This window comes from Mastacembelus armatus, chromosome 24 (genome assembly GCF_900324485.2).
Source record: "Mastacembelus armatus chromosome 24, fMasArm1.2, whole genome shotgun sequence".
NCBI classification, from domain to species: domain Eukaryota; kingdom Metazoa; phylum Chordata; class Actinopteri; order Synbranchiformes; family Mastacembelidae; genus Mastacembelus; species Mastacembelus armatus.
Genome location: NC_046656.1, coordinates 20,370,542 through 20,392,110, shown reverse-complemented (window position 1 = coordinate 20,392,110; position 21,569 = coordinate 20,370,542). Strand labels below are relative to the sequence as shown.

Genomic DNA, 21,569 nt, shown 5'->3' with positions numbered 1-21,569 from the left:
GCTTTGCCACAAACACGCTTATTTATGTGCAGTTTTCACATAAATAAACTTTAACTTCCTGAGGCCTCATCTTCTTTTCCTATTGTCTAAGTTGCCACATACCACTGGTTTGCCGCTGGTCAAAGTTGATACGTGCACCAGCTATTGCAGTGGTGAACATGTTTTTCAGTGAAAAAAAAACAACATAATGTAAAATAAAGCATGTCTTGCTCTACTTAATGCAATTTAAAATATATTTTTTGCAAAATGTCCAAAATACAATGTATATGCCAGTGTCTTTATTCAATTAAATACTTGCATGTAAAATTAAAGATGTCTTTTCTTCTGTTGTGTGTTCATGTAATTTTTTGGTTTTTCGCACTTGTGCTTAAATTCACTAATAAATATACATGAGCCATTATTTTGAAAGCCTTGTCTGCGAACCGGAACTGACTCGTTGACCCAGCTCTAATTTCCGTTGGTCTGAAGATTAGTGAATAGTTGCTGGATTTTCCCGCACAGAGGGAAAAATAACCACAGATATAGTTTAGAAATCATCAGTACTGGAGCACAGGCGTGGATGAGAGCTGCTCGGTGAGTTTAAGGCGCAGAATGGGCGGAGAACAGAGAAAATATTAGCGAACGTTTGTTCAGGCGTCAAATATCCGGGACACCAGCGGCTGTAAACAACATAAGCTAGCTCCGATTTTAGCTAGCGTTAATATCGATATCTCATCCTCAGCGATGAGTGTTTCAGCCTCACACATGAGTTTTGTCTTACTAACCTTTGAACAACACGCTTTTGAATGACATTGTACGTGAATGGTGGTTTAAAACGCTTGCTGCTGTGTTTCATAGCACTGAAGCTAGCTTGTAGCATTAGCTTTAACGCCCCGTCGTGTTTCCTCCTGTGCCAGATGTGACCGTGGCATCTGTCCACCATGAGTAACAGCCACCCTCTGCGCCCACTGGCCTCCGTGTCAGAGATCGACCACATCCACCTGCTGTCGGAGCAGCTCGGCGCCCTGGTTCTGGGTGAGGATTACAGCGATGTCACCTTCATCGTGGAGGGGAAGCGGTTCCCGGCGCACCGGGTCATCCTGGCAGCCCGGTGTCACTACTTCAGGTAAATGTCTAAACACGTGGACTGGGTTTTCTTACAGCTGTTACGTCGTGCAGAGGTTTACGTCGTTTGTTGTTTTAGGAGGATAATAGAAATAACAAGCCCTGCAACAAACAGACACTAAAACATGAGAATGTCTTCAGTTGCTAATGTCACAGTTTCTTTCATGGACTTTTATACACTATTTGTGACACACAGGGTGGACTGTTATACTTTGGGCTTGTGTGTCAGCCAGTGGCACAATCAACACTGTACATATAGAGGGAAGAGCAGATATCTTTGAATATCTGTAAGAAAGAAAGAGTCCATTAACATATATATGCTAAGTCTGTTTGCTAAAGGCTTTGTATATATTTCTTTTTCACTTTAAAACAATAGAAAACATCTACCTTACCAAGTGTTATACATACAACAGTATAAACACATCTTGTCCTGACAACTACTGAAATCCAAACACCTGACTATTCAAGTAGAGCTGAAAAAATCATTAGTCTGCCTTTGCAGTTTTTAATTATGTAGAATATTTTTCAGAATGTATCGCACCACGTCTGTGAGATTGTTGTGATAGACCAAAGACTAAAACTGAATTTTTTTTATTATCATGGAAAAAATTCAATTAGGACAATTAGATGTGTTAAAAAAAATATGAACGCTTCTTCTGGCTCCTTTAGGGCCCTGCTGTATGGTGGGATGAAGGAGTCCCACCATCAGGCAGAGGTGTGTTTAGAGGAGACTCGAGCTGAAGCTTTCTCCATGCTGCTACACTACCTCTACACGGGCCGGGCCAGTCTCAGCTCTGCCCGGGAAGAGGTGCTACTGGACTTCCTGGGCTTGGCTCACCGCTATGGCCTGCAGCCACTGGAGGACTCCACTTCTGAGTTCCTCCGCACCATCCTGCATACGAACAACGTGTGCCTGGTTTTCGATGTGGCCAGTCTCTACTCTCTGAGCACACTCAGTGCAGCCTGTTGTGCCTATATGGACAGACATGCACCTGAAGTCCTGAACTCTGATGGTTTCCTCATGCTGTCCAAGGTAAGGGGTGGTGGGAGCACAGAATGATTTTAGCTAGTATCATATCTGGTTTATTGCTACATCAGGGCAGCTTTACTTACTTTATATATCATGAAACACATTTAGAAATATTAGGACAGTCCCAACAGTACATATCTCATGTGCCTGTAATGCACTGTAAACCTGAGATACGGTGACCTCTGGTGGCAGATATGAGCATATGTGCATCAAAACTCACTCATAACAAAACTTATGTCACTTGATGTAACTTTAGTAAAGCTAAAGGCAGAAACAGTCCAGATATGAATTAAATCTACTTTTCATGCTGTAACACAGCTGGTCTGATCTTGTTCCATTACCCGTACAGCTGCAGCTAAGCCAATGTGTTAAAATTAGTTATTTTTCAAGTTTTACAGGAAGACAAGCAAATAAAAGTCTTTTTGGTTTTACATGATTGATTAACATACTTCTGTTTGCAGACTGCTCTTCTGACTGTTGTCAGGCGGGACTCGTTTGCTGCTAGTGAAAAGGAAATATTTCAGGCCTTGTGCCGCTGGTGTCGGCAGCATGAGGAGGGTTCTGACACACAGGAAGTGATGTCGGCTGTGCGGCTGCCACTCATGACCCTGACAGAGATGCTGAATGTTGTTCGACCGTCAGGGCTGCTGAGCCCAGATGACCTGCTGGATGCCATCAAGACGCGCTCTGAGAGCCGTAACATGGACCTTAACTACCGGGGAATGCTCAGTTAGTCGTCTTCCTTGTTTATCTGTTGGCTCACTTTATTTACTTATTTATGTGAAATGCATGAAACATCATACTGCAATGTGTTGTGGTTCCTTGTTTTTTCTTTTCACATATATTATCTGTTCATACACATTTGTTTGCTTTTCATGGATTTCAGTCCCAGAGGAGAACATTGCCACCATGAAATATGGAGCTCAGGTGGTGAAAGGGGAACTGAAGTCAGCACTGCTGGACGGAGACACCCAGAACTACGACCTGGATCACGGCTTCTCCAGACATCCCATCGAGGAGGATGGCAGGGCTGGGATTCAGGTCAAACTGGGCCAGTCGTCTATTATCAACCACATCCGCCTCCTGCTGTGGGACAGAGACAGTCGGTAAGTCTAGCTTGTTTTACCCTGCTATCTAGCATACCAGAGTTTAAAATGACATGATTGTTTTGTTTGTAGGCACACTAAGAAACCTGAATATAATTTTTAAGGAACCTCATTTAGGGATTTTTGTGCTGTATCATTACAAATAGAGTTTGAGGTGGCTCATTTACTGATTCAAAATATGATTCTGGATTATTTAAGGTCTTACTCCTACTATATCGAGGTATCTATGGATGAGCTGGACTGGGTGCGTGTTGTGGACCATTCTAAGTACCTCTGCCGCTCTTGGCAGGATCTGTACTTCACACCACGAGTTTGCAGGTAAACTAATCCAAACCATTTGGCTCCCAGTTTATTCACCAACAGATTTATGGTATTCCTTGGCCCAAGCTGTTGTGGAAAAGTTTGTGGCATTTTCTCGATGTTCATGCTGCCTGTTTATAGGAAAACCAGCACTCAAAAATATGAAACACATGTACTCACAAGTATTTCAACATATGTTGGTGTTCTGCCGTCTTGCCCAGCTGGAGATTGTGGCGACAGGACTAGTCAAAACAACATATGATTCCATCTCTGTAATTTTTGCCCAGCATGAAGGGCTTGTCTTTTGGGGGAAGGGACCAAAGATTGTCTCCTGTTGTTGATTTGGTTTATATTCTTAGTGTTTCCAAACCACACAAATATTTGAAAGTGGGTTTTGTTACTAACTGTATAGACTTAACCGGCTCCACAGCACAACCTGAGTGTCTCATCCTGCCAAGCATGAAGTGTGTTGTTTTGCTTTCTCCTTGGAGCGATTTTCTCTGTAGCAGTTTACTTCAGGAGAAAATCACAATTCCAGTTGGATATTAGTTTATGGCTCAAGACCAGCCTTTACTAATTCTAAGCTTTTATGAGTAAGATACCTGTGTCTCTTTTCCCATTTCAATACTACACATCATCCTCAGCTAAGAATATAGTCTATACACTGTCTGTGTCCATAACACAGTGAGTCTGGATCATAAACATTTACTGTTGTGTAAATGAAATATCTGTGTGAAGCTGGAAATCAGTGTTTTCTCAGATCTGATGTTGCTCTTTGTGTCTCAGGTACATTCGCATTGTGGGAACACACAACACAGTCAACAAGGTTTTCCACCTTGTGGCTTTTGAATGCATGTTCACCAATAGACCATTCACCCTGGAGAATGGCCTTGTGGGTAAGTTGTACAGAGTCTGAACTATATTCACACTGTTCCCAGTTAGTACACTCCTTAGGTACCATAGTATTACTTACATTACATCTGAGCTCTGCTAATCTTTACTCTGCTAATCTTGTGATGACTGTAATGTAGATATTTAAAACCTCTTACGTTTGCATTCACTTTATTCTGGCTAAGTGCAAGTAGTTAAATTCCTGCCATGCAAACAAAAGAAGAGGAGGTTTGTAACCCTGATATTAATGTCTGCAGTGCCCGGTGAGAATGTGGCGACCATTGCATCATGTGCCAGTGTCATTGAGGGTGTGAGCCGTAGCAGAAATGCCTTGCTCAATGGTGACACACGCAACTATGACTGGGACTCTGGCTACACCTGCCATCAGCTGGGCTCTGGAGCCATCGTCATCCAGCTGGCTCAGCCCTACTCCGTCGGATCCTTAAGGTATATCTGAGTAGTGTTCAGAGAGAAGCCAGAAATCAGCAGCTTAGGGAGAAATTGTTGTCAGCTGCAATAAATCATACAAAGCTTATCTGCTTTAACCAACAGTAAAATGAGAATACTTTTTGTCGTATTCATGTAGCTTCATTTCAGAGTATTTGGACATGAACATGTATGTCAAATGAAAAGTGACTGCAGCTGTATTTTCCCCTGCATGTTATTTACCTAATTTTGATTTTAGAATTAATGAAAATAATCACCCAATTATGTTTAGTCATAAATGTGATTATTGTAAATGTACAATATGCAAAATGTGAAAGATTTGGCAGCATCTAGTGGTGAGTTTGCAGAATGCAGCCGTCTGAACACACCTCAGAAACTGTCTGTAAAACTGCATTCACACATCACTGTTATTATTAACATGTTCTAAGGTGCTGAAATACAAATCCATTTCATCTCGTGTGTTCAGGCTGTTACTATGGGACTGTGATGAGCGCTCATATAGTTACTATATCGAAGTGTCCACCAATCAGCAGCAGTGGACGAAGGTGGTTGACCGCACCAGGGTGGCATGTCGGTGAGGCTCCTGTTTCCTCTCTTGTTGCTTTGTTTACCACACCTTGGTTCATTCCCAGCGTTCCTATTTCTTCCATGGCATTATTTACAGCTTAGTGAGTTAATAACTAAAGCTGAATAAAGAGTATCTTTAATTTGAAAACATATCTTTGAATTACTTTTTTGGTGTTAAAATCACTTGGCTAAACTATGAACTTTATACCAGCAAAGGAACAAAGACTCCTTGAACTGCTGGTTCCTCTCTGAGGAAATAAGCAGCCTGGTCTGATAATGACTGAGTGATGATTGAAATAATGCTTATTAATAATGCAGCTACAGTTATTGATAGTCATCATTCTTGGCAGACGTGTGTTTGAATGACTGGGTAGGAATGTAGACTAAATTATAAGCTTTGGGGAGCTTAAGATTTCAGGCTTAATGTCAAATCGGTAAGAGAAAACCTTTCAGTTGAAGGCTGTGTACAATAATTATGGTCTTGTTAGGAAAATGTAATCACAGCAGACATAATGTAAACAGAAACATCCTCAGAATGTTTTTTTTTTACTCTTGCAGATCATGGCAGACCCTGAAGTTTGATAATCAGCCTGCTTCTTTCATCCGTATTGTTGGAACACACAACACTGCTAATGAGGTGAAAACACTGTTTATTAAAGCTTGTTTCTTTTTATTGGTTCAAGAAACAAACTCAGACATTAGTAACTAAATTTGTGTTAATGTGTGTTGATGGCCCCTGTTTATATCAGACCATGTCCCTTTTATGCCACAGTGTTAGGCACTTTACAAAAATCTCTGGGTAAACCAACTCTTTTAATATACAGTTGGATCAACAGAAGAATAACAGTTCCTAAACTGAATGTAGATTTTAAATACACAGATTCTTGTGCGTAGTGGTGATGTCTCCTTGTTTGACTGATCTCCCTGCAGGTGTTCCACTGTGTTCATTTCGAATGTCCGGCCCAGCTCGACATAGAGGTACATGAAGGAAGTCCCGGCCCGGACTCATCTGATTCTGGGACCACCTCCCAGTTGTCGCGACCCCAACGACCATCACGCACACACAGTCTGCTGCCCTCCCAGCCCTCGTCCTCCTCGTCTTCATCACAGTCCCATCATTAAGAGAGCATTTGCCCCCTTGTTGGAAGGTGTTGAGAGAAAGGGAGACCTCAGAAAGCCATTTTGCACAGCCTTCGACATCCTGACTGCACTGCTACAACGCTGCTAAAGCGATTGTCTTATTGTCATAACCCATGGTCTTGTCATAAGTGCAACATTAGAGACTGGTATATTTGTAGCAGCAGCATTTAGGGCTCTAATCCCACCAGTTTTGAAGCTGAAAGTTAGGGATTACATCCACTGGTTCCTACATTATTGTGAAGGTACTTTTTAGCTGCTAAATTTGATCCCTTCAGAATCATCCTGGGGGAATCTTTATGCCTCCAAAGATGAGGCACACTCTGAAATGTGGTTATACTGTACCACCAAAGACCATTAAGACCTGGGGGGCACTATCTGAATTTTACAAGTTAATATTTCCAAAAAATATCCTTAAACAAGCAATTTAAAAAAAAAAAAACTCCTCACTTTTCATACCATGATGCTAACAGAGTGGTAAAGTATTTTTCAACATTTGGAATTAACTTTTGAAAGGTTTGCCAAAGCTGCAGAGCTGTTGCGTTCTGTGGCATTTATATGCAAATAGAATATAAAACAATTATGAATTAGCATATTAAGTAAAAGCTCTTATTTGTTGACAGGCTTTCACACATGGAACCCAAAATCTGTGGTCTGGTGTGACTTTTTCAGTTAAAATTCATACCTCAAGAAAACCTGACTCAAACCTAGATTTCATTAAGGGTCTCCATTTTGTATTGAAGCACTTGAATAGTTTAGCACAAAGGATTGGGGAAATCAATTAGGTTGTAAAAATTGGGTTTTGGACCAGATTCTACATGCATAGGGAAGAAATATATAAACAGCTGCAACCAGCACTTTATTTTCCTCAAATATACAGAAATAAAGGTTGCAGCTTGGGTCTCCTGAGTGAAGTACAGTACTACCGTGCTGGATTTGGAGTCTTTCTGTTTGTATGTTAAATTAAGTGAAAAACTTCCTCGCTCTTGAATCTGTCAGGTTTCAGTTGTCTTCTGTGTTTTAAATTAAGCTATCAGTGCTGTGGCCCTGTAAGTTTCTTGCGTCCTGATGTTGCACTTTTGAGTTGTCTTTAAAAAGGTCTTTGTTTGATGTTAAAATACCTAATAACCCTGTGCGACCCACTGATATTTCCATGAGCCTTCTTTAGTCATCCCTGTCTACATTTAGAAGATTTGAAGTCTTCCTTAATACCTAACCAGAGAACCGAATTAGGGCTTTGTATAGGTTATACTGTAATGGGAGAGAACATTCCCCCAATCCTCCATCTAACTTTATTTATGTGCATAGTTTTACTTAATATATATATGTTAGTTACGTGTGATTGTATTTCTCTGCCTCTTGTTCAATACATTGTCAAAACTGTGATTATGTAAACAGCTGACATTATTAATGTTTGTTGCTATATCACACCCGTGTGCTTGCAACACAGTGGAGGTCTTTGATACAGGCAATACAGTGATCTTTCCTCTGTTTAGACTAGAGAGCTCCTGTGATAGACCAGCAGTGGTCTTTGATTAGTCAATGTGCATTCTTCATGCTCCAGGCACTGACGCCCTGCGGGGGCTCTGTCCAGAGCTGATGTGTCATGCTGATCTACGAGTTGTTGCATTGCCACTGGATTTCTAAAAACCTCTAAATTTGAAGTTCAAATAGTATTTTTGTCATTTCTGTTGCTCAAATAATCGCCATGTTTGTTCCAACCTCTAGGAACAGCAACAATGGGTTTTTGGCCAGAACAGTGAAAGCGAAAACATTTAGAATCAGAGGTTATGGAGAGTAAACTCATCTGTTTGAATACCAGAGTTCACCTGTCAAACTGATGACCATTATATTGGAATAGCCTAGTGCAATCTTAGGTTCTGTGTACTTTTGAGAGTTTTGTCTATAATACAGTAACTGGCCCACAGAGTGAACGTCGTACTGTTTTTTTGATGGGCATAGTGGCTAACTGCTAACAGGCCCCAGGGCCTCATGGGGCGAGAGACCTCCAGGTTCACAAAGTGGCTTTTGTGGTAATTTAAGTGTGAATTTGTTAGATTATACTGTATCCGCCACTGAAAGCACAACATAGGGACAAAATAGGGGTGTAACGCCAACTCAAGGATTATTACCTAATTATTACGTTTTCCAGTTCATGTTTACTGTTTACGTGGCACATAATATTCAAACAATGTGTACTTTGAAAACCCTTCTTCTAGTTTATTGTTTTGGTTTTACAGCCTGTAACTTTACTGTTGACTCTCTATGCTCTCATCAGTGCCATATCCAGTTGGAGCAGGCAGCTATTTACAGAAAACTGTCCAATAATCCCACTATATGCTACTTTTCTGGCACCAGAAGTCAGGCAAACAAAGTCGGTGACTATCTTGTGCAAGATATATGCCTCAGGAGTTGGTGCAGACCAAGTTAGAGCTAAAAGGCGAGTAAATATTGGACTTTTAATTAGATCACCTGAAACACAACTCTGAATGAATGGTAATATAGCTTGTGCCTGCTTGAAGTGTAAATAGGCAGCTGTTTTCCAACACGTTTGCCATTTCAGCTGTATGAAACCACGATGTGATAAGGTTGTGTTTATATCCGTGTACACTGCTCAAAAGAACCAATTCTGGAGTAACCAAACTAATAAAAACAGGTTTCACTCCGCAGCCATGTGGAGTGTTATACTGTTCAGTCCCTTTTACAACATCTTGAAATACAAACTGTCTCTTCCAACAACTGTGCATTGAATTTGATTTATTTAAGTTACAAGTCAGCATTGTCCCTCTCGGTGTGTGAGATAATCTTGATGTAATCTTAGTCGAGTTGATTTTGTTTTTCCTTACAGATGTCTTACAAAGTTAAGTCCTTACTGTAATCAGATAAGTCGGATTACAGCAAAGCCCGTGATGAAACCACACAGTCAAACTCGTACATTCTCTCTTTGTTTTCATATTAAGCGAATACAGAAACCAGAAACTTTATCTTCGTGGTTTTTATTGGGATTGTGGTCGTGTAACGTCGCATGTTTAAGTCTCTTCGTTTCATTAGGCAGTATTGACATTTCTGGTTTGATGGACGCGTTTCCGGCCCAGCATACCTCGCACTAGCGACGTGTGAATAGGGGTGGTCCTAAACTGTTAAAGAGGGGAAGGCCTTATTCAATCTATTTATCTTTTCTCTTCTTGTGTCCTCCCACGCCATTAACATCGCCATAATTGTGTTTGACCCGTATCGATGGACATCTGGGGGTTTTTCTAAGCTTTTTACTGTCGAGTGAAACACAAGGACACCCCTCTTTTCGCTCGTCGGTCGTAACGTCCGAACGTCCAGCTGATTGCTTTGAGTGCCGTTCGGTTATTCCCGTTCAAACGGAGCCGTTTGTTCCGCTTAACGGAAGGTTTTTGGGGCCGAAACGGGACCAGCTCGCCATCTTTCTCCACCCAGGTTTGGACTTTAACACACGGAGGACATTTATCTCATTGTCTAGCGTGAGTGTTGGATCGGGTTTTTTTTTGGCTCATTGAACGACCAGGCCCCGGACTCATCCCCAGCCTCGCGTTTCCATATCGGTTTTTGTTGGAAGTCATGGGAGACACCAGTGAACGAAGCAAACCCCCGAGTCTACCTCCCCGGTGTCCCTGTGGATTTTGGGGGTAAGTCTTGAACCTGGTATATAACCTAAACCAAACCCGCTGTGTTGAAGCGAAAAGTAAATCGGAGTGAAAAGGGCTCAGCGGGTTGAACTAGTCCAAACCCATTGTTGTTATTCTGTTGTGCAGGCCGAGGGTGGGGGGTTGGGAAGTTAGCTAATAAATAAACCTGCTAGCTTCAAACCCGCTCACATTTCCGCTGGTTTCCAAGCTTTAAAAAAAAAAAAAAACACACACACTTTCGTCGTCTCAGGTCACGGGGGTCATTTTTATGGTGCTTGTGTCGTGTTTAAGGCAGTTTCCCAACCCGGGAGGTGACGTACCCGAGATAGAAAATGATTTATTGCCGGCAGGTTCCTTTTCAAACCCTGTTTTCTTGGATCACCTCGAAGAGAAGCAGCAATGAAAAACGACGAACACGTTGCTTTGGTTTGGAGCTGAGCAGGGCTGAGACTGAGAAACCTGCTTTACATTTATTTTACACCTTTATTTATTTATTTATTTGTTAAAATCATCGCTCTTGTCAAGTGGTGAGTGTGTGTTGCATACCGGATGTGATTCACTGGTGTCTCCTGTGTTGGCCCACAGAGAAGAATGACCACATCCAACCTGTAATCGATTTCACAGCGACACTCAAACGTGACCGACCGCTTCTCCTTTTAGGGCCGTCAGCCACACCAGGGCAGCAGAACAACACAAAGTGTGCTCAGGCTGCTGTCATCGCATTGCTGGGCACAATAGCCACACCGTTAACCCCTGTAGGGCTTTCCTTGCAGTGATGTTAGTGCTGAATGTTGTGTGAGCAGAAAGGTCATCTGGTTTATCAATAACGTTACTGATCATTATCAATAACCCCCCACCACCACCACCCCCACTTCCACTCACTCCAGCCTTCAGTTTTGTCTTTTTCATTTTGTGGTGTCCAGTCAGCAAACTGGGACCAGTAACCCACCTGTCAATGTCAGGTGACACAAATGGCAGCAGGTGTGTGTTTGGCTCAGAATAACACCTGGCCTGGGGGGCTACTGTCTCACACAGGCTCCTCACACATGTCACTGAAACTCAAGGCCTCTTTAAAAAAAATCCTCAGCGAGGTTCCAGCTTTGCATTTTGAAGGGCTGAATTCACTACTGGGTCAACTTCAAGCCCCTTAGACAAAGTTACAGTCGATTCATTGTAAGGTTTCACTGCAAGTACAAGTATTTGTATTACTTCAAAGTATTACTTATTATTATAAGTAAAGTTTAATTTGTGTGACAATTATTCGACATTTCCACTAAGACTAAAAAAAAGTCAAAAGGGTTCATATTACAAATAACATCGTGTGTTTATAATATGCAGGTTTTTAATTCTACTGTCTGACTGCACCAGGTGAATTAGTGCTAATCAGTGAAATCACCTGGTGTGACTAGTAAACCCGGTAACCTCTGGCACTCTATAGCAAAGTAGACAGATCGATAGAGAGACAGACAAAGTACTTTACTGATTCCCCAAGGGGAGATTGTGGAGTCTTAAACCAGGTTGTAGACTGTTAGTGCAAGTACACACAGTTGTAAAACAAACTTGTCAGAGCTGTCTGGATGGACAAATATGTACTGATAAGATGTTTTTTAAATGTGATCAGACATGACAGTTCTGTATTGGCTAACATACATGTGGGTGTTTTTAACTGTGTGTATATAAAATATGTGTGTATGTGTGTGTGTGCGCGCGTGTGTGTGTGTGTGCGTGCAATTGGCTGCAATATTGGATCATAGCCTGTATATAAGAGTGACAGGAATAATGAAAATACTCACAGTCCCACATCGGTCCTCTTGGGGGCCCAAGGTTAGTGGCTGGTTTTCTACGTTCGTCTTATCCATGTTTGTTTTGTGTTGCTATCAGATGAACCAAATGTGTTTAAAGCACCTCAACATGATATTTAAACTGGTTTTTCCATGAGCATAATCAAACATTGCCATCTCCCAGCTGGAGTATTATTTGAATGGGATGGGATACTCTGTAATACCTCTTAGATAAATGAGTCTCAGTTTCTAATCTGGCTTATTGGAACATTAAGGCTTTATTAAACAGTGATGCTGATACAAAATTGTCTGTTAGCTTCGTATTGCATGGGGATACTGAATAGCGGAGCCGCTGGAAATTTTTGTCTGTGTCGATGGATTTCATTTATTCTGCCTCGTGTATTTGGTTTTATCTTGTGAAACAGGGAATTCAAACTTTAGGAGTTTGATGCTGTTACGCAGTTTCATTGTCAGAAAACTAGCAATGACAAGTTTTATTTCGCAAAGGATATGAAATGTACAGTAACAGTGTTTTTGAGTTTTATCATCCTTAGATGTCATACGACCCATGGAGAGGATGTCGTCAATAGGAAAAAGTGCACGTGTCTAAATGTGGTTGAACTAACCTCTAAACTTTATGTGGCCACAGATGTACAGTATTGGAAGAAAATGGACTGGATTCTGCCGTTCAATTCTGTTTTGCAACATGAAGCGACGCTTGGAGGTAGCATGAATGGACAGTAAGAGGAAAAATGCTGACTTAAGTCAAGAAGAAAATATATGAAATGTTTCCTGTGGGGTAAAGATTTGCAGTTAATGCAACTTTTTGGACTTTATGCATGTACAGAGACGAGCATCTGTAGGAACATAAAATAAGTGTTGGTAGGAAATAGGCTTAGGGTAATTACATGGCACGTCAGTGCGATGAAAGAAGACATTTGAATACATTATTTGAACTTTCTCCTAATATGCAGCTGTAACACCGGGACAAATGTAGAAATATAAAAGGTACAGAGACCCATGTGATCAGTTCGATCTGATGATGTGAGAACCACTTTGGCATTATCTTCTTGCTTTCTCTCTGTCAGGATTTGCACTTTCAGCTTGTTTCCAGTTCAATAGGTACAGTGTCTAATGCTGTGGTTTGAAGCCTCTCCTGTTCATTTTTTTCTTCACATTTTGTCAGACAGCTTGTTGGTTCTGCTCAGTTCTCGAGTCAGTGGTCAAAGGTGGATTGAATTATCGATTCTAACGTTCTCCCCACCTCATATTATTAAAGGGGTGTGGACGATGTGGTAGAAGCATCATTCTAAGTTGCATCTCCTTTAGTATAATTGGGGTCACAACTGAAATCTAATCACTTGTTGTTTTGCCCAAGGCCTGTCTGTTCACCAGATTTCATCCGTTTATAGATATTGGAATATGTTGACACGCAGATGCAGCATTTCTGTCGGGTGAAAAATGTCACCTCCTTGATGAAGGTGAAAACAGACTGTGCAGACTTGTCTGTCTGCATCAATCAAATAGTTCCTGCAGGAACAATGACCTGAACACACTACGGAGTTCCAGTGTCTGTACTATTGAGCGGACCTGCAGCAGCTCACAGAAAAGGCTCAACCTTGCATTGTGGTGGAATGAACGTTAAAGAGAGCTCCAGAAAGTGAGGGAGAGATAAAACATGCCTGTACAAACGTTACCACTGTGCTTTCACTTCACTCAGGCGGCGTCTCACTGTGACATAAATATTTTAAGGTGACTATTTTTGTTAAATTTTCTAATTAGGCTAAGTTACTGAATCCAGTGACTGACGGGCCTCATGACTCTTAAAATGAAACCTGTGTTCATTACACATCCTCAAGACATGAATGTGGAGTAGCTAAACTTCTAAGGTACAGTGGCCATTTTAGGACTTCTCATACTCTGCTGCGTGTTGTCATCTTTAGTTGGCCTTTATCGGCTTCAGCTGTTGAGTTTAATGCTGGCAGGCTATGGTGAGTGTACCAGACAGATGGAACGGATGGAAGCGTCTCATTTTTAAAAAATATGCAGACAAATTAAAATCTCCTTCAAATTAATGTTTGTCTAATATCTGATGCCATGGTCTTTTACTTTGGGGTCATAACAGAAGAAGTTTACATTGTGGAAAGTAGAAATGAATCTGTGGTGTCTGAGAAAGTCATTTACATTTACATCCTTCCTCTCTCCTCAGGTCCAGTAAAACCATGAACCTCTGCTCCAAATGTTTTGCTGGTAAGTCTTCCTCCACACACAGTGTTTGACGGCAGTTTTTTAAAATCCAGGTCAACACCTGCATAGCATTCAGCAGAAGAGGGATCAGAAGCAATAACACAAAGTCACAAGTCAAAACAGTTGTCAACATGACCAAAATTGATCTTTTTCCACCTGAGGTACATTCTCTGCAACTGAAGCTTCCTCATTTTCCACTGACAGCAGAGTAATTATTCTTACCATATGGTGTGTTCATGGCTTTGGAGTGTTTTTTTTTTCTTCAGTGTGCAACTAAAGTTAAATATGAAATGATTTTACAAAGGTGGGCGATAATCACAGGCCAAATTATTAGTGTGTGATAATTGTTCCCTTGTTCTGTGGCAGTTGACCAGCTGTCATTTGGCATCTCCTGTCCTGTTCTAAAATTCAGTCTGTTCAAATGACACTGCACTAAATCTGAGATGCACAGGTCCGTCCATCCATCCATCCATCCATTTATTCGCTAACTCTTGAAAGGTCTTGAAAAGTGATATAAAGCAATGAATGCAGTATCCATAGCAAAGGCTCAGCTGTTGATTGTGCACGCAGCAGCTTTTTAATATATATATGTGTGTGTATATATATATATATATATATAAATCTTAGTGTATAGGGTCGCTGTGTTTTAAGGGCAGAATCAGTGGAACATTTGGAAGACACACTAATGAATCTCAGTCTAGTTGCTGCGTTCAGCATTTTGTTATGAAACTCCCTGTTTATTCACAGTGTGACAAGTGTCTGACAAAGAAAAACATCCAATTAAAGTTTGACAGTGTCTACATGAAGTTTTCTCAATAACTCCTCCAGTCTTGTTCAGGAGGGTTGAGGGTGCTCTGCAGCCCTGTCGGTAGCCATGGAAACCAGTGAGTATGGCAGACAGCGAGGACCTAAGGGCCCCGCTTTGAGTCTAGCATCACAGACGGCATTAACGCTCAGAATAGACTCAGTACACATGAGTATGGAGGCTGAGCAGAATTGGGTTAGCCCACATGTGGTGGAGAAAGTAAAATCTAGGCTGACCTTCCTCACCTTCCCTGGAGGGGAAAGAGCAAAGACATTATCATCATGGATCGATAAGGTAGAAGATTATCATTCTGTACAGGGGTCCGAAGGGCAGCTCAGACGTCTGAGGGGATCATGTCATTCTCTTATCAAATTATGTTTCAGTTGGCAAAGGTAACTTAATAGTCATGTGCTAACGCTATCGAGCAAAAGGGGGTGCCTGGAAAACTTTTGAGGTTGGTGCATGCAGTGCCTGAAATATTGAACATCTTGAAGTTGAAAATCAGCTGCAAACTGTTTTACTGCTAACGATTATTTTCACTACTGGATCCACTCCTGGTTGCTTTCTCATTATATCAGTAAATCTTTTGATCTGTAAAATGTGGAAATGGTGAAAAACGCCCATCAGAATTTCCCAGGACTCTTGTTAAAGATATCATATAAAACTGACAGATTCAGATGAGCCCTGGTTTTATATGAGGAAGTCCTACAGTTTACAATGTGTGTCTGCATTAACAAAAACGGCAAAGTCTGACAGGACACCTGTCACATGTTAGCAACCTATACAAATAACTGACCAAAGCACTGGACTGGTCTTTGTATGGCTACACATACCACAGATTCATTTCTAAAGACTTGAAATCTCCGTACTTAAGTATAACAGGAGGTTTGATGTGTGGAGGTTTGTGTTGTTTTTTGACTCAAAGTCATCTCTTCTTTCTTCTCTTCCTCTTTGTCTATATCTGTTTCCCTATTCTATTTTTATGTTTCTCTCACTTGCTCCCTGTCCTTGACCACAGACATCCAGAAGAAGCAGCCAGGGGAGGACTGCACCTCCAAGCCTATCCAAAGCACTGGGAGTAGCCAGTCACCCATTTTCAGTAGCGAGACCAGCAGTAGCAGTAGCCAGTCCCTATTGTCGTCGCCGCCCCCTAGCTCCGAGCAGGCGTCAGCCGAAGAGCCCTCACCCACATTTTCCAGCACAAGGGAAGGTAAAAACATCTGATGGTTTCATACCCAACAAGGAAACAAGAAGGAAACAAAAAACAAGCATTGTCGGTCTAATGTAGGTCAGCTAAAACGCTAACAGCCTCCTCTAGTAGTATAATGTCTCAGGCTGGACCAGTGCTACAGGCACAAATGTTGCTCTGCTGCCGTCTATATCTTCCATCGTCACAGTAGTAGCATCGCAATGAAAGATTTTAGCTTTTAAACACATTGCAACAAAAATAGTAATGCCCCAGGGGAAAGTGACACATGGCACAGACGCACATGGACCTCACCTGCAGAGTAAGATGTACAATACACAGCAGAGAGTATACGTTTCACACAGATTTCACTGAGATCGTGTCTTATTTTTCAAATTGATTTGAAAAGTCCTTTAGAGCTGCTACAAAAGGAAGTTAGCCGTTTTCGCTTTCAGTTGAGCTATTTTGGAAAACCTCTTTGGTTTGTTGATTGTTTTTTTTCTTAAAGGTTCATACATAATACATTTAGTACATGTAGTATTTTGTTACTACTGTATTTGAGCCTGGCTATGAAGATGTATTATAGTCACATTCTGTCTCACACCTATCCTCATTTCCATCTACAGGCGTGTCGTCCACAGAAACAGCCCAAGGCACACTCTGCACACCCACAAAACGTCCGCGGGAGTCAGGTGCAGTCAGCCTCTTCTTCCTGCCAGTAGCTCAATGTGACCTGTCCCACTTTGAGCGCTAACTCTTAATCCTGCCATTTGTTTTCAGCCTTCGGCTCAGAGAGCGAGGCAACGCCAGAGAAACGGTCACGAACAGACACGAAGGAAGGGAGCAGCGATGAAGCCCGGGGGACGCCCAAGCAGAAGAACCGTCGGCGCTGCTATCGCTGCCAAACCAAGCTAGAGCTGGTGCAGCAGGAACTGGGCTCCTGTCGCTGTGGTCAGTACGAACAATTCAGGGTGAATTTGTCACATGTCATCATGACCCGAAAGGATGTGCACGCTTCCTCAATAGCACTTTTTACTAAAGATGTCAACTGTGGTTAAAAATGTGTCAAGCAACAAATTATAGTTTTACAATTCAGCTGAAAAGCTGAAACCTCATTTAGATTGAGGATTGATTCTTATTTTTAAAATGTTTCATGGTCACTTCATCAAAAATTAAAGTTCCACCCAACCTAACAATTGTTTTAATCCACTTCACAATAAGTTATTAAATGTTAAATGTTAGAATTTTCAGGTTTGATGGGAGTTTTTTTTTTTTTGAGTAACACTGAGCAAATTTTTATTTTTAAACATTGAGGAACCAAAGAATGATTTCTGAAATTCATTAGGTATTACATTTAATGCAGGAGACTAAACTTTAGATGTATGTCAGTTAGTGATACATGAGGCTTTAATAAACCGTCATCTGTGTGACATGTGGCTCCCTGCATCAGACCACTGAGTGCATGAATATAAAATTCATGTGACCTCTAAATACGCACTGCACTCATGAAATAGCAAAGCATTTTGAAACCCACTGTTACGCCACTCACATAAAATAAAGCACTGTATTTATGTGACGTTTCAATGCTCATACCGACAGAATTAAATCTCAGTTGTGTCCCCATTATATTTAGAAAGCTTTGGGATACAAGCCAATAAGTAGACCCTGAGTTAAATGTAAATTTTGATATTTGTTTAATATAGCACCTTTTTTGAATCATTAGAATCTACAGATCATATTATGGACAATACTCAGAGCTGCATTTTATTCTGTAAAATTAAAACTTTTGTCTATTTTTGCAAGACTTTCTCTTCATACTGGCCTGCTGGGATATTTTCTCCCATGCAAAGTAGGAACAACCGTTCCAGCAATTTATCGGGGTCACTTGCTCCCTCACCACTTTGTTTCTGTTTCTTACCAGGCTATGTGTTCTGCATGCGGCACCGTCTACCCGAGCAGCACGACTGTCTGTTCGACCATCTGGGCCGCGGGCGTGAGGAGGCTGTCCTCAAGATGGTGAAACTGGACCGCAAGGTGGGCCGTTCGTGCCAACGCATTGGGGAGGAGTGCTCTTGATTGGCCACACCGTGACCACCAGCCAACCAGTTAGAGATGAGGCGCTTACAAAGAGGACGAGGAGGTGAAAGTGGAAGGAGAACGAGGAGTAATGACTAATGGGGTGATGGGTGGACAGGGGAGGGAGGGGGAGGGGGGAGGGAATAACAGGAGGAGGGGAGGGAGCATGGTTGTAACATCCTGCATCTGACCTGACGATTCTGGATCTGAGCTTGACGCTGCCCTGTTGATGTCCTGATTTCCTGCCTAGAGCGTCTGTTTGGACTTGGCTCTGGACGAGGCCGCTCAGGGCCAGCAGGGGGCCTGGTGGCTGTTCTGTGGAGCCATGTTCAGTATCGCATGTTCACACACACACACACATATACACACATACACACACAGCCTTAAGCCCACCCTCGTCTCCAGAAGAAGCCACAGAGATGGATCCAGTCAGTCGTACATCGTGCACAGCTCCGCTGTTTCTCGCCACAGTTTCCTCCTCTTAGCTCACGCTCCTTTTTTTCAGTACAAAAAGTTATGGAAGAAAAACTGTTGTAGCGTTCAGCTGAACTGATCCGCTTGGATTCTCATTTGACAGAGGTATTGTGTTTTGTTTCTTCCTTCTTTTTTCCATTTGTTGGTTGCGGGTGAAGGGTCCTGCTCTATCCCACGACCACTCCTCAGGTCGTCATCAAGGAGCTGGAGCATCAAATCTGTAACCCCACCTTTTCTGTTATTTCTTTTTCTTTCTTCCAACGCTTAGGTCCATGCACGGCATCACTAACTGTGTTTTGCTTGTGTATGGTGCGAGCAACAGTGTATTTGTGCAGGTTTGAGCTTATCACTCATTTGATAACATCAGGCAGTCCAAAGGATACTGTCATGATTTGTTTTGTTTTTTTTTAACATGGTGTCGTGGAGGTCAATACAGCTAATCCCTGCCTCTGCTCACGTGGACTGTTGACAAAAAGAAAATGCAAAGAAATATAAAAAAAAAATAAATAAAAACCACACTAATGGACAAGAGTCACTCAGATGATCCTCTGTGTAGCAGATCCTTTTCTCCCTCTTTGCCTCCCCCCTTTTCAGTTTGAGAGGTACTGTTCTTGATACATAAAGGGAAATACAACTGAATTTTTGTATTCAAGTGAAGCGTTCTTCGCCAAACACCATGTACTAGTTTAAAAAATATATATATATAATTTCATTATAGTGTCTCTACAATTGTAGATGATCAGAAAGAATTTAATTACATGCTACCCTTTAAGTAGTTTCTGTAATTTCCTATTTTGTGTTTGTGGGTAGTATTTGTTCATTTTCTGATTGAATATATCAAAATTCTTTAATTATTAGAGCTTAAGGGCATCTTTAATGCTAGTGAGCTTTAACTAAATGGTAGAGAGATGGGTTTGTCCCAGAGTTTAAATCAGTGATGTCATATTGATACAGAGCACAAGTGAGAGCTGGTTTTAAAGCTGAGAAACAAACCAAAAGTAGGTTCAAGCTGTTATAACCCAAAGGTTATTAAGAAACACCAGCCAAATGTTAGTAAGTTCTCAACATGGCTGGCTAACTCACCACTTCTGCAAGTTAACCAACTGTGATTGGTTCTCCTCAGTCCAATATTGCAATGAATTTATTCATGTGTTTATCAGATGTATGAGGGAACATGATTTTAAAATTCCTTGGCATCTGTTGCATTTTTTTTTTTTTTTCTGCTGGACCCTGTTGAGGTTGCACATCTACTGACATCATAGATTCAAACTGTTGCTGCTCTCCAGCGTCTAATGACGCCTCAGCTGGTTTTGGCTGCAGGAATAACGTGAATTCTCAAATTGAGTGGTTTTCCCTTTGCTCATAGGTTTTTGATTTGTCATTGTTTGTCATTGTTTCTGACCTGCTCTTAATCAGCCTACACAGTCTGACTGCTTGGACTTTGTGCTGTGCATATTGTTCAGTTACACACCTCTCTTCCTTGTTCTCCTAAAAGGGGTGTTCTACCAAAATCAACTTTTTCTCTGTGGTATTGCAGAAGCTGGCATTTTCTTCTTTGGGTTTGTTGTTTATTTGTGAATGCTGGCACATATTCTAAGTGCATTTTACACTTTGTTTAATTCAGTTGCCGGACTCCCCATTGTACTTTGCAGCATCACACAAAGCACAGTGTGATGATGGAAAAACTACTGTTCAATTTGAAAAGTGGCGAGAAAATAAAAAACTTTTTTTTTTTTTTCTTTTTGCAAAATAACTTCCTAAAAGTTGATTCAGGTGGAGAGCCCTTTTAACCAGACACCACTTAACTATGCTAATTCTCATGCACGAGTTATTGTTTCTTCTCTCCTTCACTTCTCCCCCACTCTCCATAATCTCCATGAGAACCCAGCAAAAGATAAAGGGAGTTTGGAGGAATGTCGTGGCTGGTTCTTATTTTGATATTTTGAAAAACCTGTTCCTTTCTTGAGTGCTAATGAGAAATGGAAGAAATTCAATATCTTTCTGTACCTTTTAAAGAAAAAAATTATTTAACCTTATATCGGTTTGAGTTACTTACACCCTAGCATAGAGTGGCATATTTAGTTAAATGTATAATAAAGCAAGAACATAATTCTGTCCTATTTTCTCCTTTTAATTTTATCGTGTTCCATTTTCTGCTGAGGAAAATAAACTGGATTAGAGGATGTAGTGTGTGTTAATTTGTTTTTTCATATTAATATTTGTTTTCTCTCTTAAACTCATGCAGAGTTCATTATTAATCACCAGACTATCATCCACAATTAACGTCATGATCTTAAACTGCCATAGATTATTTCTGTGTGATTAAATTAAATGCTCACTAAAAGATTAGCTCAAAATGAGAGCTCCAAGTATCTGAAGCGGTACTACACTCGAGACACACTCAGTGCCTTGCAATTAAAATTATACTAAAGTAAAAGTACTGTAAAGAAGTATTAGCAACACAATGAACATGAAGTCTCAGAAAGCCTCATTAGGCAGTAGAGTTGCCATCACCAGTGTTAAATTGCCATACCGATCCAAACGTTGACAGTATCGATATCGATACTGGTCGAAACTAGAGTCCTGGGATTGATACTTTACTTTCAGTTTTACATTCAGAGTAGACATGCCTGTGCAAACACCAACGCTCCTTTCACATCTTGCATCAGAAGAAAAAAAAAAGCAATCTTGCACATATCTCATTTCAAGGAGAAAAACGTTCTCGTTTTAACAAAGAAAAGCAGTTCATTATAGTAAGTAAA

General features: G+C 41.2%; 2 protein-coding genes across 11 annotated transcripts; both read left to right on the top strand.

Annotated features, from left to right (window-relative positions):
• Positions 1 to 428: 428 nt before the first annotated feature.
• Positions 429 to 9,321, top strand: btbd9 (BTB (POZ) domain containing 9). Its single transcript, XM_026318914.1, has 11 exons — positions 429 to 573; positions 897 to 1,105; positions 1,774 to 2,137; positions 2,596 to 2,863; positions 3,021 to 3,240; positions 3,439 to 3,558; positions 4,327 to 4,436; positions 4,689 to 4,878; positions 5,345 to 5,452; positions 6,004 to 6,082; positions 6,376 to 9,321. The coding sequence occupies exons 2-11, from the start codon at positions 921 to 923 to the stop codon at positions 6,565 to 6,567; spliced, it is 1,836 nt and encodes a 611-aa protein (XP_026174699.1). The 5' UTR covers positions 429 to 573; positions 897 to 920; the 3' UTR covers positions 6,568 to 9,321.
• Positions 9,322 to 9,718: 397 nt separating this feature from the next.
• On the top strand, positions 9,719 to 20,990 carry LOC113136995 (AN1-type zinc finger protein 3-like). 10 transcript variants are annotated; one of them, XM_026318241.1, is made up of 8 exons: positions 9,719 to 10,029; positions 11,993 to 12,062; positions 12,669 to 12,759; positions 14,229 to 14,269; positions 16,090 to 16,281; positions 16,884 to 16,949; positions 17,038 to 17,208; positions 18,179 to 20,990. In XM_026318241.1, the coding sequence occupies exons 3-8, from the start codon at positions 12,689 to 12,691 to the stop codon at positions 18,331 to 18,333; spliced, it is 696 nt and encodes a 231-aa protein (XP_026174026.1). In that variant the 5' UTR covers positions 9,719 to 10,029; positions 11,993 to 12,062; positions 12,669 to 12,688; the 3' UTR covers positions 18,334 to 20,990. The 10 variants fall into 10 exon arrangements, with proteins under 10 accessions (XP_026174026.1, XP_026174025.1, XP_026174023.1 ...); XM_026318240.1 differs by having other exon boundaries at positions 9,719 to 10,073; XM_026318238.1 differs by having other exon boundaries at positions 9,719 to 10,238.
• Positions 20,991 to 21,569: the final 579 nt, after the last annotated feature.

Coding starts and splice junctions, on each gene's coding strand:
- btbd9 (XM_026318914.1), top strand. CDS start 921: ATGAGTAACAGCCACCCTCTGCGCCCACTGGCCTCCGTGTCAGAGATC. Junction 2,138..2,595: donor GTTTCCTCATGCTGTCCAAG/GTAAGGGGTGGT, acceptor TTCTGTTTGCAG/ACTGCTCTTCTGACTGTTGT. Junction 6,083..6,375: donor CACACAACACTGCTAATGAG/GTGAAAACACTG, acceptor ATCTCCCTGCAG/GTGTTCCACTGTGTTCATTT.
- LOC113136995 (XM_026318236.1), top strand. CDS start 12,530: ATGAAATGTACAGTAACAGTGTTTTTGAGTTTTATCATCCTTAGATGT. Junction 14,270..16,089: donor CTGCTCCAAATGTTTTGCTG/GTAAGTCTTCCT, acceptor CCTTGACCACAG/ACATCCAGAAGAAGCAGCCA. Junction 17,209..18,178: donor ACTGGGCTCCTGTCGCTGTG/GTCAGTACGAAC, acceptor GTTTCTTACCAG/GCTATGTGTTCTGCATGCGG.